At 45.5% G+C, this 18651-nt stretch overlaps 1 protein-coding gene across 6 annotated transcripts in view; it reads right to left on the reverse strand.

Moving 5' to 3' along the window:
• Positions 1 to 4615: 4615 nt before the first annotated feature.
• The window catches only part of SLC35F5 (solute carrier family 35 member F5), a 165118-nt gene continuing 151082 nt past the window's right edge, over positions 4616 to 18651 (reverse strand). For all 6 annotated transcript variants that reach the window (XM_030208802.1, XM_030208796.1, XM_030208800.1 and 3 more), the window contains exons 15-16: positions 10943 to 11035; positions 4616 to 5478 (exon numbers count right to left, since the gene is read on the reverse strand). In XM_030208802.1, the coding sequence (XP_030064662.1) occupies positions 10951 to 11035 (85 nt within the window). In that variant the 3' untranslated portion in view covers positions 4616 to 5478; positions 10943 to 10950. The remainder of the gene's footprint in view (positions 5479 to 10942; positions 11036 to 18651) is intronic.

The following is an 18651-nucleotide window of genomic DNA, read 5'->3' on the forward strand; positions in this document are numbered from 1 at the left end:
TGTCCTTGCCCACTATATAAACTGCTGACAGGGCCAGTAAATGCCTCTCTGCTCAATTTGATAGGCTTTCAGCCTTCAACGCCACCGCCTGGCTCCTAGTACCTCCTTGTTTGTTTATATAGGTTACTGCCGTGGCATTGTCCAGCATCCCGTGGACTGCCTTCCCTATGAGGAAGAACTCCACCAAGGCCAGGCACAAGGCATGAAGCTCCAGGTGATTGATTGGCCATGATGCCTGCAGAAAAGTCCAAGTCCCCTGTGCCACTCTGCCCAGGCAATAGCCTCTCCAGCTGAGAAGACTCGTTTCAGTGGTAACCACCATCCACTGAAAAGTGTCTAGCAAGACCCCCCCCCCCCCAAAAAAGGAGGTGGAGGAGACTGTCCCACCAGTCCAGACTGGCTCAACTTAGCAGAGAGGGGCAAGAGGCACTCAAAATCTTGAGAAACCGGGGCCCACCTGGACAGGAGAGTTGCCTGCAGGTGCTGCATGTGTGCTCGTGCCCAAGGCACTACCTTCAGCATCACTGTCATGGAGCTTAGGAGCTGTAGGTAAGTCCAAACCTTGAGAGTCAGCAGCTTGCAAAACCTGCACTTCTGGGTCCATAGCTTTGGCACCTGATGCTCTGGGAGAAAAAACAGCCCTCGAGCAGTAACGCAGGACCTGGGTAGGAAGCAAGTGGGTCTTTGGGTGATTCATCACTGAGCCTAGGCCCTCCAGGAGGTTGATGACCTCAGAAGCTGCTCCCCTGGACTCCGTCTCTCAGTCAGCCCAAAGCAGCCAATCATCCAGTTAGGGATGCACCCAGTTGTCCTGGCACCTCAGGTGGGTCGTCACCATCACTACTTTGTAAAAGGTGCTGGGGACAATGGCCAGCCCAAAGGGCAAAGCTCAAAACAAAAAATGGCACCCAAGCACAAAGAAATAGATGATCCACAATGGGAATTTGCAGGTAAGCTTCCTTGAGATCCGAGGATGTCAAGAACTCGCTCAGACAGAGTCAATCACAGACCGGAGGTTTCCATGTGAAAAATGCTGTACCTGAAGGCACACATTAACTCCTTTTAGATCTAGGATGGGCCAAAATGAAGCTTCCCTTCTTTGGGACCACAAAATGGAATATAAGCCCAGACCCCGCTCCTCAATCGGGACAGGTTCCACCACTCCTAGGTTCAGCAAATATTGCAAGGTAAAAGCAACAGCCTGTCATTTGAGCTCTGAGCCATGTACAGACACCATGAAGGCATCTGGAACAGTGCAGGTGAACTTCAGTAACCTTTCCAGACCAACTCCAGAACCTACTGATATGATGTAGGCCTGCTCATAGAGGAAGAGGACCAACCTGCCTCCTACTGGAACAACCGAGGGGCCCAGCATAACCTCCTTGGGCAGGCTGGGCTGCTCCGGACCCGCTGGAGGGGCCAGTTACCAGCTGCTGGCTCTTGAACAGTGCCTGCCACCAGGTATGCCCAACCATCTGCTCACTCAAGCTGACCTCAGCCTGAGTCTGTGGCACATTCGCCATTCTCCAGCTCTTTTTGGGTGCGCTTTTTTTTTTGTTTGTTTAAAGAATAAAGCTAAACCAGGCAAGAACCAAATACTTTGCCTGGGAGCAGGTTGTACACTCTCTTGATTTAGTCCATATTTTTATAAGCTGAAAAAAAATCTGTGCTTACATTCATTTTAGTGGATGAGCAGAGTGGATGCCCTCTGCACCCACTCAAACTATGGGAACCTTTTACTGAAGCTTAGTGCGTGATAAATGCTTTGCATCCTATTTTATACCTATGGGCCACATAGCACCACTATGGGGCCCTTTTACTAAGGTGCAGTAGGCCTAACGCGGGCCTACAGTGCGATAAAAAAGCAGTACCGCAGGACGGGCTGAGGATCCTGCAGTAGAAACACGCTACTTCCACGGTAAAAAATGGTATCAGGCGAGTTCCCAACCATTAATTCCCCCCCGAGACAATTCCCACTGGGATAATTCCCAAGGACTCCTTCGCCCCCGGTCATTTCCTATCCTTTTTTTTTTTTTACCAACCGTAGCTTCTTTCTTGTATCGGGTCCAATAAGACCTGGTGGTGCTTTTTTTTTTTAACGGCATCTGGAGCAAGGAGATTAGAGCAGCACACAGATGTACACAGAGGATGCATAACAACAAAATAACTTTTCATAAGTAGAGTAGTAATTTGTTATAAATTGTAATCAGTGTGTCATTTTGAGGGACTGAATTAAGTTGAAACCTAGTTTGGGGGTGTGTGGGGGCACTGCCCCCCCCCCCCCCACATGAACTGCAGTTTGTATTTATTTATTTATAACATTTAGATCCCAGATTAAACATGAATTAGGTTGAAACCTAGTTTTGGGGGCATCCCCCCCCCCCCCCCACACATGAACTGCATTGTCTGGAAGGGGAAAGGGATGTGTAGAAGATAATGTTGTGAGGTGGGGTGAGGGGGTACTGCCCCCCCCCCCCCCCACAAACGATCTGGAAAAGGCCAGGAGATTACTTGCCTTGTGTATTTTGTATTTTGGGGGGTTTTGGAAGGTAGGAATTGGTTCAGTGGGAATTGTCCAGATGGAAATTGGTGGGTGGGAACTGTCCAGTCGGGAACTGACCTAGAACCGTAAAAATATACATTTTTTTGCCACGGGAGGTGTGTCTAATCGCAGCGCTGGCCACTTTCTAGCCCCCCTTAATAAAAGGATTCCTAAGCACACACAAGCTTTAGCAAAAGGATCCCTATGTGATTAAGCCAATGAATAGGGTACTATTTGCTGGTCTAGAGCAGGCAGTTTGTCAGAACTTACTATCCTTGTTCAAGAAGTTCAAAGAAATGTTCATGAGCCCACAGTGTTCGTAGGCCATTGCAAGTTGATTTTCAAAGAGAAACTCCTGTGTTGTCCGTAGAAAAGCCCTTATACATATATATTGGGGGTGCAAATTACACACATAGCAAATGGAAAACAGGCATGAAGATTTCAAAATGACACCCCCATAATTACTTTATCAGCTCACTTCCATTCCATCCCCTTTCTTAAAGGGAAAAACATTGTGTGTTGTCGGCAGTGTATGTATTTTTACAGAGAGAGCGCGCTCTGCAAGAGGGCCTTCCCCATGGGTAAAAATGGGTTACCTGCTGAAAATCTTTTTTAAAAATCATCCTCAAAAGGAAGGTAAAACTGTAAAGTGCAAAATATCTTTATTTACAGGGGCCATTCTTGGCCTACTACTACTACTTAACATTTCTAGAGCGCTACTAGGGTTACGCAGCGCTGTACAAAATAAACAAAGAAGGACGGTCCCTGCTCAAAAGAGCTTACAATCTAAAGAACGAAATGTCAAGTTGGGTAGTCTAGATTTCCTGGGTAGAGGTTAGGTGCCGAAGGCCTGCAGGAAAAACCTGTACCATTTGAAAGATGTTTTGCTTTGTTCCTCTCTCAGTGGCAACTACTATCTGGATGAAGAGAACATTCTTGCCAAATAATTACAAATATGTTGAGTTTGCAAAACTATGATTGCACCTATGACATTCATCGCTCAAAATGTCTAACAGAGCTGTCAGTGTTCAGTTCTTTGAAATGACAAATATGTCTATTTCTAGACTTCCATCTTTCAATTGCTATTATCACCTGTGCTGGTCATGCTCAGATTAATTTTCAGATGGGTGTAAAAAGGGGTAAGTGTTACAAGTAGGCTGTTTGTTGGGAAAAATTATAAAAACGCTGTTTGGTGGTGATTAATGAATAAGGGTTTACACCTTCACATGTCGGCAAGTAGGAGATGTTGGGGTCTTTTCTTAGCTAAAGCTTGTTAGCAGACATAAGTGAAATGCAACTGAAATAGTGAGTGAATATTCCAAGGATGCACATTAGTTGTGAAAAGACCTTAGTTTGACAACACTAACTTCTTATAAAGGAGCACTAGTGTTTAGCGTATGCTAGTCAGCGCGCACTAAAACCGCAAGCGTGCCTTTGTAAAAGACCCTCTCAGAGATGAATATTCAACAGAGAAAAAGATGAGAAAGTGCTATAAAAATTTGCAGGTCATCATAATTTTATATAATCAACAGAATTATGCCAATATGTGGTAGGAGAGCTGAATAAATGAAAAACATTGAGGGGGTCCCTTTTACTAAAGTGCAATGAAAAATGGCGTGTGGTAGTGTTGACACGTGTTTTCGGTTCACGCAGAATTATTTTTCAGCACACCTACAAAAAAAGCCTTTGGGGGGGGGGGGGGGGGGGGGGGGCCATAATGGACATGCAGCAAAATGAAAATTGTCTCACATCCATTTTGGGTCTGAGACTTTACCTCCAGCCATTGACCAAGTGATAAAGAATCCAGGCGGTAATGACCTACAAAACGCCCGAAAATAAAAAATATTTTTCAGACGTGTGTATTGGACATGCGCCAAAAATGAAATTACTGCAAGAGCCATGCGGTAGTCGGGCAGTAACTCCATTTTGGCACAAGTTGGACATGCATAGACGCTTACAAGGCTTAGTAAAAGGGCCCCTGGAATAGCAGCTCTGAGATACTCTACAAGTCGTGAACATATGCAAAATTTTAAGACACTTCCTAACAGAAGCATATTAGTATAAAAAAAAGGTATAGTTTTAATTTTTCTAGTATTTTACATGAGATCTCTCTATTTTTAGTTTATCTTTCTGTGATGGTTTTAATAAAAATTCAATTTAAAACAGCAAGATGGTCATTTTCTTTACAAAGTTTTTCTCCAAGCACATCCACCAATCTAAATTATGCTATAACCGTTAGACATACCAAGCCTTCTTATAGTAATACTGGTCTCTATTTTACAGGGCAACACTGATTTATATAAGAGAAGGAACATGAACAGGATAAGAAAGGATAAACAGGACCCCAGAACCTTACAAAACGTAAATAGTCAATTGCAAGAGTACTTTTGAAAATATTGGGTTTTAATGGATTTACTTAAATTATTTATAATATTCTGTTTTCTTGCACCATATTTTGTAGAGTTTATACAGCATAAAAAATGAGAATCAGTAACAACCACCTTCAAATAATTATCAGTTATCTGACAATGAGGCGAGAACATTCAATTTACGCTTATTTGAACATCTTCACTTGGAATACATCTTAGTTTTCTTCCAGCATTTAACCCCAAAAATGTTCAAAACAGAATGACCGGAGTGACATTTCCTTTCTTCTTGAATTCAAGTTTCTTTACCAGCTGAGCTCAAGAGTTTAAGGCAGGTTTGGTTGCTTAGATGTTTTGGGATCTTCTATGGTTGTAATGATATGTACACAGTTAAGAAATTCTTTACAAAATTAGGTGATGACAGTTCTAGGAAATATTGTTTGCTTCAAAGAACAGAAGCTCCCATATTCTGTTAAAAAAATAATACATTTCAGAAATAGGCACTGAAATATGATTCCTTCGGGACTTTCCAGAGATTGTCTCTTCGCCGAGTAGTGATTCATCTTTCACCTGAGAATAAATTAACACAACTGCATATAAAAATGGTAAAAAAAAATCAAAGGGCTTTACTTTACAATAAATGTGCAAGAGCATTTAATTACAAGTGTTAGTTTCTCCTGGGTACTATAGAATTTATGACTTTATGGCTTATGAATATACTCAAACTTTGATACTGTGCTATTTTCTATGATGACTTTTAATAAAGGGAAAAGGGATGGGGACTTGATATACTTCCTTTCTGAGGTTACAATCAAAGTGGTTTACATATTTTATGCAGGTATTTATTTTGTACCTAAGGCAATGGAGGGTTAAGTGATTTGGCCCAGAGTCACAAGGAACTGAAGTGGGAACCAAACCCAGTTCTCCTGGCTCTCAGGCCACTGCACTACCCATCAGGCTACTCGTCCTCAACATTTCACCTAATACTTCATGCAAGTATAAAAATATGAGATTTAATTCCAAATTTGTGATAGTACTTCTAAAGTATAGTAATTCAAATCAAATCGTTTTCTCTGTCTTAACACATAGTATTGTTTACAGCAGTGACAACCATTCATATACACCCAAAACAACAACCAGGGAGGATATTTTAGGATTCTGAAGAAGCCTCCACAGTGCTCCCCTATTTTAGTTATTATTTTGACCTCATCATCGGCTCCACACCTCCTGCTGTTTTTTTTTTAATTCTTCACTTATCTCTATCTTTCTTTTTAAATTTTATTATTTTTTTTAACACTTATCTGGGTTAGCTGTGTCATGCAGTCTAGAAGGTCACGGCCGACTATGGCCAGAGTTTCGATCCTTCCTCAGGGTCCATGGCACGTCTCTCTACAAGGTAGAAAATAACTCTTCAGACTCTTGAATTATTTTCTAGCCTCACTAATCTCGTGTCCCCACTGTAAACACCTTTTTTACTCACATCACTGTTCCGACGACCCGAGCCTCATTGCTGCAGCTCCCCACTATCTTGAAGTATGGCGCCCAGTATTTATCCTATTGACGTCAGACGCCTCTACTATGCTTCAGCCAATCACCATCTTATGTACAAATGGGTTTGACCCAAAAACATTTTAAGACAATTTCACTTCAACTACAGAAATTCCTAGACAGTTCAAATGGAGGATTAACTAAAAAAAGTGAGTCCACTCCAGTCTCAAGTTTAAACCTGTTGGACAAACTGTCCTTAATCGGAATATCCATCGCTGCTCTAATTGGGCTAATCGCCGCTTGCTGTCTCCACCTCTGCCAGTTAGGACAAGTTGGTGCAAAACAGTGCACCTAAGGCTTACAAAGCCACGCTGCTTTTCTTCACAATGTATGACTAACGGGGCCCCCACGTTCTTCGTGTTGATATTACTCTTATGTTCCGTCAATCGATTAGAAAGCACTGGTCAGTGCTTCAGACGGTACCAGTTTTGGCGAATATGAGATTGAGGTTTGTATACAGCAGAGGCAGAAATCTTAAGGCGATACTAGTTCCGGCTATACTGAGATCACCACCAGCACAGAAAACCGAGGCATCAGGCCATTTCAGCTGTGGCAATTGTCAAATGTGTGGGCTGATGTTGTGTGGTAAAGAATTTGTGGATCCACAATCACATAAGGTATATAATTTGAGAACTATGACTTTGTGTACTTCGAGATATATAGTTTACTGTATTCAATGTCCGTGTGATAAGCTATATATAGGACATACTTCACGGAGATTGCTAACCCGCTTGACGGAACATAAGAGTAATATCAACACAAAGAATGTGGGGGCCCCGTTAGCCATGCATTGTGAAGAAAAGCAGCATGACTTTGCAAGCCTTAGGTGCACTGTTTTACAGCAACTTGTCCTAACTGGCAGAGGTGGAGACAGCAAGCGGCGATTAGCCCAATTAGAGCAGCGATGGATATTCTGATTAAGGACAGTTTGTCCTACTACTACTACTACTACTACTACTATTTAGCATTTCTATAGCGCTACAAGGCGTACGCAGCGCTGCACAAACATAGAAGAAAGACAGTCCCTGCTCAAAGAGCTTACAATCTAACAGGTTTAAACTTGAGACTGGAGTGGACTCACTTTTTTTAGTTAATCCTCCATTTGAACTGTCTAGGAATTTCTGTAGTTGAATTGAAACTATCTTAAAATGTTTTCGGGTCAAACCCATTTGTACATAAGATGGTGACTGGCTGAAGAGTAGTAGAGGCGTCTGACGTCAATAGGATAAATACTGGGCACCATACTTGAAGATAGTGGGGAGCTGCAACAATGAGGCTCGGGTCGTCGGAACAGTGATGTGAGTAAAAAAGGTGTTTACAGTGGGGACACGAGATTAGTGAGGCTAGAAAATAATTCAAGAGTCTGAAGAGTTGTTTTCTACCTTGTAGAGAGATGTGCCACGGACCCTGAGGAAGGATCGAAACTCTGGCCATAGTTTACCGCTGCTTTGTAAAAGGGCCCCTAAGTTCCATTTTCCCTTCTGACAATGGCAAAAAAACTTTGGATAACAGCAAGCTTTCTGTTTCTGGATTCTCTATCACTTAGTACATTGTATCAAGGAAACTTCCAGAGACATGTCCATGTTAGTCTTGGAGCAGCAAATATGACATAGGCTGAAAATGTCTTACAGAGTGATTTACTAAGGTGCGAGCTCTTGAGATCAAAAGTCCACTTTGTCAGATGCATGAGGTGTATAATCTCATCCTTGAAAGTTCATGCCTCAATAAACTGGTCAGTCTTTGAGGTGCTCTCAGCCTCTGATGTTTTTATATTTATCAAAATCAACTAGTTTTAACAAGATCTATGTTTGAGGTTCAATACTTTTGTTTTTCTGTAAAATGCAATTCACTTAGCAAATTCAAATTCAGATTTTTAAATTGTTTTTAATTATGAAACCCAGAGATAAATGGTGGTACATTCATTGGGTTTAGTATTCTGCTTGTCTGGCCATTGGGTCCTACTCAGTACTAAACTACTTCACCAAATTTAGAGGTCCTTTTACTAAATGCTATGAAGCTCATAGGAATACAATGGACTGTAAGGCATTTAGTGCACGCTAAATCCATCAGTGCATCTTAGTAAAAGGACCCCTTAGTAAGAATGCCATTTTTTTCATAAAGTCTTTTACGTTTCTCTTAAATATCCCTCTTGTTTAGGGCCAAACAGAGCACATCAAATGTCCAAAGCTGTCAACCAAAAAACAACATCTGATTCAATTAAATTTAATATGGATTAATCCTTTTTGAAAATTTTGTATTAAGCAAATCATTAATAGCAGGTCAGTCTTTAAGACAGAATATATGAATTGGCTTAGGTCATATGAATCTGATTTTTTGTTGTTGTTGACAGGTCACAACTGGGAACTTTTGTCAGTGGATAATGAATTGGACGTTTTTGTTAGAAAATGTTATTGCCCTTTCCTGCCTTTAATGATCCCTAGGCTGTAGCAATACACTTTTGTGCTGCTGAATACAATTATTTACAAGAGCTCAGTCTCTGAAGAAATAGATAGATTCAATGGATTTTGATGTATTGGAAAGTCCAAGTTACTTGTATCAATCAATGCAGCTCTAAAGTTGATGAATATGGAGGGTACCATGTTGAACAGCAACTTAAATAAGTCTTATGACACTCCATACATATTGTAATTTTAACAGTATTTTTCTGAAAATGCATGTAAAATTATTGCAGCTTCAAAGTATGTCTTCGATTTTGTGTACTACAAAATGTAAACGTATTGTCTAAGTCATCCAGCTACTGATTTTTCATGCTTTGTAAATAGCATTTAAATTTACTCAGCCACTAACCTCTTCAAGGTAAATATTCTTAATCTTTCCTGATAAAAGAAAATATTCTTATAACTTAAACAGTAAGGCAATTAGTCACAGAGAAAATATTCTTCCTAACAGGATGTCATATTCCAGAATGGTCTGCCATTACTGGATCTGTCAAACAAGATGAAATCTACTTGACAAAAGGTCATTTTGTTCCCAACATCAAAATAGCACCAGCAATTATCGTTTATTTGTTTACTATACCGTCACTTATTGCATAGCAAGTCAGAACAATTTACACATCAAAAAATGTACAACAACATGCAATGTAATTTAAGCTAGGAAATCCATTATATGATAGGACACAAAAACCGAAACATCCATAACACTAGGGGCCCTTTTACTAAAGTGTGGTAATTTTTTGTACTTACCTTGTGCAAAATCTAGCACATAAGTAAGTACAAAGCCTGTACAGAAAATGCAGGAGGTGTGCCCAGCATCTGTCCTACATTTACTCTGCAGGGCTGAAACTCAACACATGGGTACCATTTACATGCAGTGGCAGACAGCACAGGAGCATTCGTGTTGTTTGCCATAGCATATAACATAGGCTCACTGAAAAAAAAAACCCAAAACAAACAGCCATGGGGGCACCCCCCTCCCCCCCCATACATTCCTCCTTCTGATCCCACTGATATATTCTCCACATTCCAATGCTCCTTTTGCTTCCTCTCCCTGTCCACAAAACCTGCCCTCATAAAACAAGCCCACCCTCCCTCACTCTCCAGCTCTTAGCCGGAGGTCACAATGGCAGTCCAGTGGACCATGGAGAGAGAAGTCCCCCTCCGATCCTGCCTGAGACAGTGCCGGGATCCAAAATGATGACAATGTCCCTAGTGGTAGGCTCTCAATACTACTACTAAGAAGGTGGGAAATGTGGTGGTGGTGTGGGGGAACGGGAAAGCACTGTCAAGGTAGTTTCTTTCCCCTCAGGCAGCCATGCTACCAGACTGCGCCAGCCACCTCTTCACTCTGCCCCCGACATCCCTGTACATCCACCCCTTCCCATGTTAAGCAGCTAGTGCAGTGCCTTTACTGAACTGGCTGTTTTTAACATGCATTAGCCATTAGCATGGTCTGCGTTACAGTTATGATTGGAAATCTACTTAAAAATATCCTTTGGCAGCAGTGGGGGGGGGGGGGGGGGGGGGGGGCGGGAATCACAGGCAACTCCTCTCAACCTTCATTACTTTGTCACGGTATGCGCAAAAATAACCCATCTGGGCGAATTGCGTCCAAGTCAAACTATAAGTCACGCAAATAAAAATTAAGTTTGGAATCTTGTGCCACCATTGTTTTAGTTAATCATCTCTCTTTAGCATGAAGAAAACTGCATTGCTAAAGGAAGCCATTCATATTTTCCCAAAATATGACACTAACAACAAAATTCATATTTGTAACATGTATGCAATACTAATATAATGAAAAACCATTATTAAAAACATTAGACGATAAAGCAATTTCAGGAACAAAAGGTTTTACTTTTATTACCTTGTTTAAGAAATCACCAAATTAAGGTTAGAAAATATATGCAGGATTTCCAGTGAATATTTACTTGTACTGTGACACTTTTCAATTTCAAGCTAAAATGATGTAATAAATCATACGGCAGTCAGTTTTTGAAGGGAAAGAACTTCAGCTTTTTACCTACCCATAAATCTATGAACAGCAGCTGGTTCCATTCTCCTGAGAAACACTATGCATGGGAATGAGACTTTCACACTGCTCACTGTCCTCTGGAGTTCTTAAAACAAAGTTTCATATTTCATTAGCAATTCACTGCTTGATAGAATAAAAGAGCAACAAGAAAACAACAGACATAAAAAAACATCTTGGGGGGGGTGGGGGCACGACGACAATGCTTGCATAATATAAGTGAATTTGCTTATCTGCAACTGGTTAACATTCCCTAGCTAACAGCTATCTAACAAAAAGGGGGGAATTACCACCACCACTACCTACTAGGGAAAGATACCCTGTTTCCCCGAAAAAAAGACATCCCCTGAAAATAAGACCTAGTAGAGGTTTTGCTGAATTGCTAAATATAAGGCCTCCCCCGAAAGTAAGACCTAGCAGAGGTTTTGCTGAATTGCTAAATATAAGGCCTCCCCCGAAAGCAAGACCTAGCAAAGTTTTTGTTTGGCCCCGATGGGACATGGACACAGAAACTTTAATTTTTTCCGCTGCAACTCAAAGACGAAATAACATTAAAGAAATGCAAGAAACAAGACTGAGGTGGAAAATCTATCGTCCAGCGGACTCCTACCATCCTCCTTCACGCTTTTGTGAAGATCAACTACCGGTAAGTGAGCCTGGAAAGAAAAGAAACATCCCCCTTGCAGAAATAATAAAAGAAAAGAAAATGAGTAACCGAGCCCTTTCGGCGCTGCTCCATCGCCCAAGGGCTAAGTCAGACTAGAAGGATGGAAAGTGTTGCGAATGTACAGGAGGAGCTGCCGTAGAATTTTTTTTAATGTTTGTAATACAGTAGGGATGATCCTGCGCCCTAAGCCCTCTCACAACCTCCCGAGACCCCCAGCCAGAGCAGCCCGTCCCCACATTCCATTACCTTCCCTAGTGCATACCCCTCCTCCATTCCCAGCCTGGCCAGGGCAGCTCTGCTCCACCCGAGTCCTGCGGGCACTGTGGGGAGATAGGCGAGCCACGGCCTACTCCTGCAGGATACCGCCCCCCACTTCAATACTGTTCCCGACCGCCACAGTCCCCCTACTACTCCCGAATAAGACATCCCCTGAAAATAAGACCTAGCGCATCTTTGGGAGCAAAAATTAATATAAGACACTGTCTTATTTTCGGGGAAACACGGTATGTTTATGAAGAGCTTAACTAAAAAAAAACACATCAGACAATCTTTAAGTTGTTAAGTCAGATTAATATTATTCTAATGGTAGACTTGACAACCACCACACAGAACTAAAATGTACAAACATTTATTATAATAATTTCTTATGCTGACTAACACATCATCATCCTGACTAAACGCTGTCTCTTAACAAAATAAACATGCAAACAAGCAGTCAAAAAGACACGCTGTCATATTTGGTAACACTGATTTATCACAATTTCAAAGCCCACACCTAAGTCAAAGCATGGCTAATAAGTGAGAACATAATTCCTAATTGATTCCCACTCAAATGAATCAACTTTCAAATACTTATCCCAAAAGCGATCACTGATGTGTACAAAGCCCGATCTTCCACAAGTTCATTTGAATAAACATCCGCTTCAGAATATGTCCCAATTAAAGCGACTCATTGATGTAGCTAGTCACACAGTTCCTGCCTGAGACAGTTCCAAAACTTCACTCCTTATCTTCCTTAAGGAAGCGCTTGATATGAAGTCAATTTTGACCAACCATTGAAATAGTTCAAATTAGAGTGAAGTTTTGGAAATGTGCGACTAGCTACATCAACGAGTTGCTTTAATTGGGACATATTCTGAAGCGGATGTTTATTCACATCAACTTGAGTATTTGAAAGTACTTGAGATTTTGAAATTTCCCCAAAGAAGCCACTTTGTGATGAAATATATGCCATGCTGGAGACTTTGATACAAAGAATGAAATGTTAGTAAAAGGAATTTATGTGTTTGTTGTAAGACTTTGAAAGACATTCATAGGGTTTTGTTTTAGATTTTTTTTGGTGTGAGATTATAAGTTAAAGTTTTATGCATGGAGGGCTTGAGTGTTTCAGTATTTTAATATAGGTGAAGGATTGTGATTAATATGGCAGATTGCAATTTAGATGGCAGTTGTGATGTATTCTGGTTTTATGAGGAATATGTGTATGTGATTGTGAATACTGTTGGAGCTGGATAATATCTTGAAATAAATGTTTTATACGAAGTTTAGATGTGTATCCATTTGTAGAGCAACCTCTGTTAAACAGTCTTCTTTGTGAAGATGTGCATTCAATTTGGGAGCAGCTTTTCTAAATGGGTTTTAGAGGATGACTGTACTTTTTCATGTGAAAATAGGTACCTCGAAGGTAAAATTATGTATCATACCTGATAATTTTCTTTCCATTAATCATAGCTGATCAATCCATAGACTGGTGGGTTGTGTCCATCTACCAGCAGGTGGAGATAGAGAGCAATCCTTTTGCCTCCCTATATGTGGTCATGTGCTGCCGGAAACTCCTCAGTATGTCGATATCCAAGCTCCATCCGCAGGACTCAGCACTTAGAGAATTACACCCACAAAGGGACACTCTGCCCAGCTCACCACCGCCGAAACGGGGGAGGGGAATTAACCCAGCTCATCCCCACACAAGTGGGGGAGGGGAATCCGTCCAGCTCATCCCCGCGGAGCGGGGGAGGGACACCACACCCGCCGATGCGGGGGGATCTGGCTTATCCTGCAACCGCGGGAGGAGCTGACTGACCCTAACACCGCCGAAGCGGGAGGGGTACAAAGCTGCCCTACTGCCGCACGAAGCGGGAGGGAGCGCCGGCAGAATTTAAGTCTCAATCCAGCCCCGTAAAACGGAGGGGAGAGGAATGCAGCAGCTCACTGTAACACAAAATCGTCTCAACTCTTGAAGAATCCATTGAAAACCTTGAACACGAAGTCCTCCTGAACAGGAACTGAAGACTAAACTTGAACCTGAAATGCAACCAGAATATAAACAATACAGATATCTGGGAGGGGCTATGGATTGATCAGCTATGATTAATGGAAAGAAAATTATCAGGTATGATACATAATTTTACCTTCCATATCATCATGCTGATCAATCCATAGACTGGTGGGATGTACCGAAGCAGTACTCACCCAGGGCGGGACATAGAAATCCCTGACCGCAACACTGAAGCTCCGAACCGGGCCTCCACCCGAGCAGCCACAGTCAAGCGGTAATGCCTGGAGAAGGTATGGGCCGATGCCCAAGTTGCCGCCTTGCAAATCTCTTCCAAGGAGACGGACCCGGCCTCTGCCATCGAGGCCGCCTGAGCTCTAGTGGAGTGAGCCTTCAGCTGGATAGGCGGCACCTTCCCCGCGGCCACATAAGCCGCTGCAATGGCTTCCTTAACCCATCTTGCCACTGTAGGCTTAGCAGCCTGCAGACCCTTACGAGGACCTGCAAACAGGACAAACAGATGATCCGACTTCCGGAAATCATTGGTCACTTCCAAGTATCTGATGATGACTCGTCTCACATCCAGATATTTGAGAGCAGAGTATTCCTCTGGGTAGTCCTCCCTACGAAAGGAAGGGAGACAGAGCTGCTGATTCACATGGAAGCGAGAAACAACCTTGGGCAGGAAGGAAGGCACTGTGCGAATAGACACTCCTGCCTCAGTGAACTGCAGAAAGGGCTCTCGACATGAGAGTGCCTGGAGCTCGGAAAATCTTCTGGCTGAAGTGATAGCCACCAAAAAGACTGCTTTCAACGTCAGGTCTTTCAGAGATGCCCTTGACAAGGGTTCAAAAGGCGGCTTCTGCAAGGCTCTTAGCACCAGGTTGAGATTCCACGCAGGCACCACTGAGTGCAGAGGAGGGCGCAGGTGATTAACTCCCTTGAGAAAGCGCACCACATCTGGCTGCGAAGCCAGGGAAGCACCCTTCAGGCGGCCCCTGAAGCAAGCCAGAGCCGCTACCTGGACTTTAAGGGAACTGAGCGACAGGCCTTTCTCCAGACCTTCTTGCAGGAACGCCAACACTGAAGAAATTGGAGCAGTGAAGGGAGAAAGTGAGCCTGCTTCACACCATGCTGCAAAGGTACGCCAAACCCTGGCGTAAGCAGTAGAAGTAGAGCGCTTCCTAGCTCTTAGCATAGTGGCGATGACCTTGTCTGAGAAGCCCTTCTTTCTCAGACGCTGCCGCTCAATAGCCAGGCCGTAAGACCAAAGGGGGAGGGATCCTCCATCACCACGGGACCCTGATGCAAAAGGCCCTGCTCCACTGGCAGCCGCAGAGGATCGTCCACTGAGAGCCTGATCAAGTCCGCATACCAGGGACGTCTGGGCCAGTCCGGACCCACCAGGATTATCCGGCCCGGATGCTTTGCCACCCGGTCTAGCACCCTGCCCAACATGGGCCAGGGCGGGAACACATAGAGAAGCTCCTGTGTCGGCCACTGTTGGAGAAGAGCATCTACTCCCAGGGATCGAGGGTCCCGTCCTCTGCTGAAAAAGCGCGGCACTTGGCCATTGGCCGATGACGCCATCAGATCTAGGCTCGGCTGGCCCCAGCGCTTCGTGATGTCCAAGAACGCCTGAGCAGATAGCTGCCACTCTCCGGGATCCCAGGTATGGCGACTGAGAAAGTCCGCCTTGACATTCATGACTCCGGCAATGTGGGCCGCTGACAGCTGTTCCAGGTTCGCTTCCGCCCACTGGCATAGATTCATGGCTTCCTTGGCTAGAGGGGAGCTCTTGGTACCTCCCTGGCGGTTGACATAGGCCACAGCCGTGGCATTGTCCGACAGGACCCGTACTGGCTTCAACGCCAGTACCGGGAGGAACTCCAAAAGCGCCAACCGAATGGCTCCGAGTTCCAAGAGGTTGATAGACCACTTTGCCTCTGCAGGAGACCAGAGCCCCTGCGCTGTCCTTCCCAAGCAGTGGGCTCCCCAGCCCGTCAAAGAGGCGTCTGTCGTGACGACAATCCACTCCGGGGTCACAAGAGGCATCCCTGCAGACAACTTGTCTGTCTGCAGCCACCAGCTCAGCGCCTTGCGCACTGCTGGGTCCAAGGGAAGGCGCACAGCATAATCCTCTGACACCGGAGTCCAGCGCTGCAGCAGAGAGTGTTGTAGTGGTCTCATATGAGCCCTGGCCCAGGGCACTACTTCCATCGTGGCCGTCATAGAGCCCAACAGCTGCACATAGTCCCAAGCCCGGAGCGGAGAGGCTACTAGGAACTGGTCCACCTGAGCCTGAAGTTTGACAATCCGATTGTCCGGCAGGAACACTCTGCCTAATTGGGTGTCGAATCGAACTCCCAGATACTCCAGGGACTGAGTCGGGTGCAGCTGGCTTTTCTCCCAGTTGATGATCCACCCCAGGGAGCTCAAAAGAGCAATCACCCGGTCCACAGCTTTGCCGCACTCTGCATAAGAGGGGGCTCGGATCAACCAGTCGTCCAGATAAGGATGGACTTGTACTCCTTCCTTTCGCAGGAAGGCCGCGATGACCACCATTACTTTGAAGAAGGTCCGCGGAGCAGTAGCCAACCCAAACGGGAGGGCTCTGAACTGGAAGTGTCGGCCCAGGACTGCAAAACGCAGAAAGCGTTGATGAGGAGGCCAGATGGGAATATGCAAGTACGCTTCCTTGATGTCCAAGGATGCCAGGAACTCCCCTGCCTTCACTGCCGCTATAACAGAGCGGAGGGTCTCCATGCGAAAGTGCCGAACTTTCAAGGCCCGATTGACCCCTTTGAGGTCGAGGATAGGCCGTACAGAACCTCCTTTCTTTGGTACCACAAAGTAAATGGAGTAACGTCCCTTGCCAAGCTGATTTTCTGGCACCGGAACGACCGCACCAGGCGCATCAGATTGTCCAAGGTCTGCTGCACTGCCACAGCTTTGACCGGAGACTTGCAGGGAGAGAGTACAAACCCGTCTCTTAAGGGTCGGCAGAACTCTAGCTTGTAGCCGTCTCTGATGACTTCCAGCACCCAAGCGTCTGAAGTTACCCTGGTCCACTCGCCCAGAAACGAGGACAGGCGTCCTCCAATTTGCACTGGGCCATGGACCAGGACCCCGTCATTGGGTACGAGACCCTGGGGGAGGACCGGAGGGCGCACCTCCGGGACGGCGGTCTCTGCAAAAGGAATGCTGCTTGGGGGAGAAGTTCCTCTTGAAGGAAGAGGGGGCAGAGGAGCCCGACTTGCCCGGGCGGTACCGACGGGCTTCCTGAAACCGTCCTCTGGAGATACCGGGGCGAGCACTGGCCCGAGCCCTGACCTCTGGTAACCTCTTGCCCTTAGCCCCAAAGAGCAGCTTGCCTTTAAAAGGCAACTTAGCCAGGCGGGACTTAGAGGCATGGTCCGCAGACCAATGTTTCAGCCAAAGCCACCGCCGCGCAGAGACTGTCTGAGCCATACCTTTAGCCGAGGCTCTCAAGACATCATACAGCAAGTCTGCCAAATAAGCCAAGCCCGATTCCAGGGCCGGCCAATCAGCCCTCAAGGAAGGATCCGAGGGGGAAGCCCGCTGCACAATCGTCAGGCACGCCCTGGCCACGTAGGAGCCACAAACTGAGGCCTGCAAACTTAAGGCAGCCGCCTCGAAGGACGACTTTAAGGCCGCCTCCAATCTTCTGTCTTGGGCGTCCACCGGCAACGCCATTTTCTTAGTCACCGCAGTGATTAAAGAATCCACGGTAGGCCAAAGAAAGGCCTCACGTTCACTTTCAGGCAAAGGATAGAGGCGGGACATAGCCCTAGCCACTTTGAGGCTCGCTTCCGGGACATCCCATTGAGCCGAAATTAAGGTGTGCATGGCATCATGCACGTGGAAGGTTCTAGGCGGGCGCTTCGTCCCCAGCATAATGGCGGAGCCAACAGGGGCTGAGGGAGAGACGTCCTCCAGAGAGGAAATCTTTAAAATGCTCATGGCCTGCATTAACAGGTTGGGCAAATCCTCTGAGCGAAAGATCCGTGCTGCAGAGGGGTCATCCGCTCCATCCGAGCGGGAATCCGTCTACTCCAAGGAATCCCAAAAGGACCGTTGGGAGAACTCAGATACGCTGCCCTCATCTACATCAGAGAAAACAACGTCCTCTACGGCCTGGGAATCCACCCGAGGGCGTTTACTTCCAGGGGCCTCAACCCCTTTAACGGACAAGGGAGAAGGGGCAGCGTTCTGCATAAGGAAGGCCTGATGCAGCAGCAAAATAAACTCGGGGGAGAAACCCCCCAGACTGTGCACTTCAGCAGCCTGGGCCACAGCCCTAGACGCACCCTCAACCGGCGCTCGTAAGAGCGGGGGAGAAACATGCTGCGAATCGAAGATGGCGTCCGGCGCAACACTCCGCGAAGGAGCCGCGCGGGAAGAATGGCGCTTAACTTTAGCCGCTTTTTTGCCGTCGCCCAAATCAAGGGCAGCCATGGCATGAACGTCTCCCAGCTCAAGGGCGGCCCAAGAAGAAGCCGTCCGAGCAGAGTGGCCGGCCAAGATGGTGGAGGCGAGCAGCAGGGGATGGGCATTTATGGCGGGAAAAACCGCCGCACCGGAGGAAGACCCGGGACACTGACCGGCCTCCGAACTGACACCCAACAAGGGCGAATCAGACTTTAATACCCCCGCATCCCCGCTAGGAGCGAACACGCGGTCCGGGGAGCGATTCTTCGCGCCCTCGCCCTCCGACGCCATAGGCCACGTGGAGATCAATCGG

Source organism: Microcaecilia unicolor, chromosome 7 (genome assembly GCF_901765095.1).
Source record: "Microcaecilia unicolor chromosome 7, aMicUni1.1, whole genome shotgun sequence".
NCBI lineage: Eukaryota > Metazoa > Chordata > Amphibia > Gymnophiona > Siphonopidae > Microcaecilia > Microcaecilia unicolor.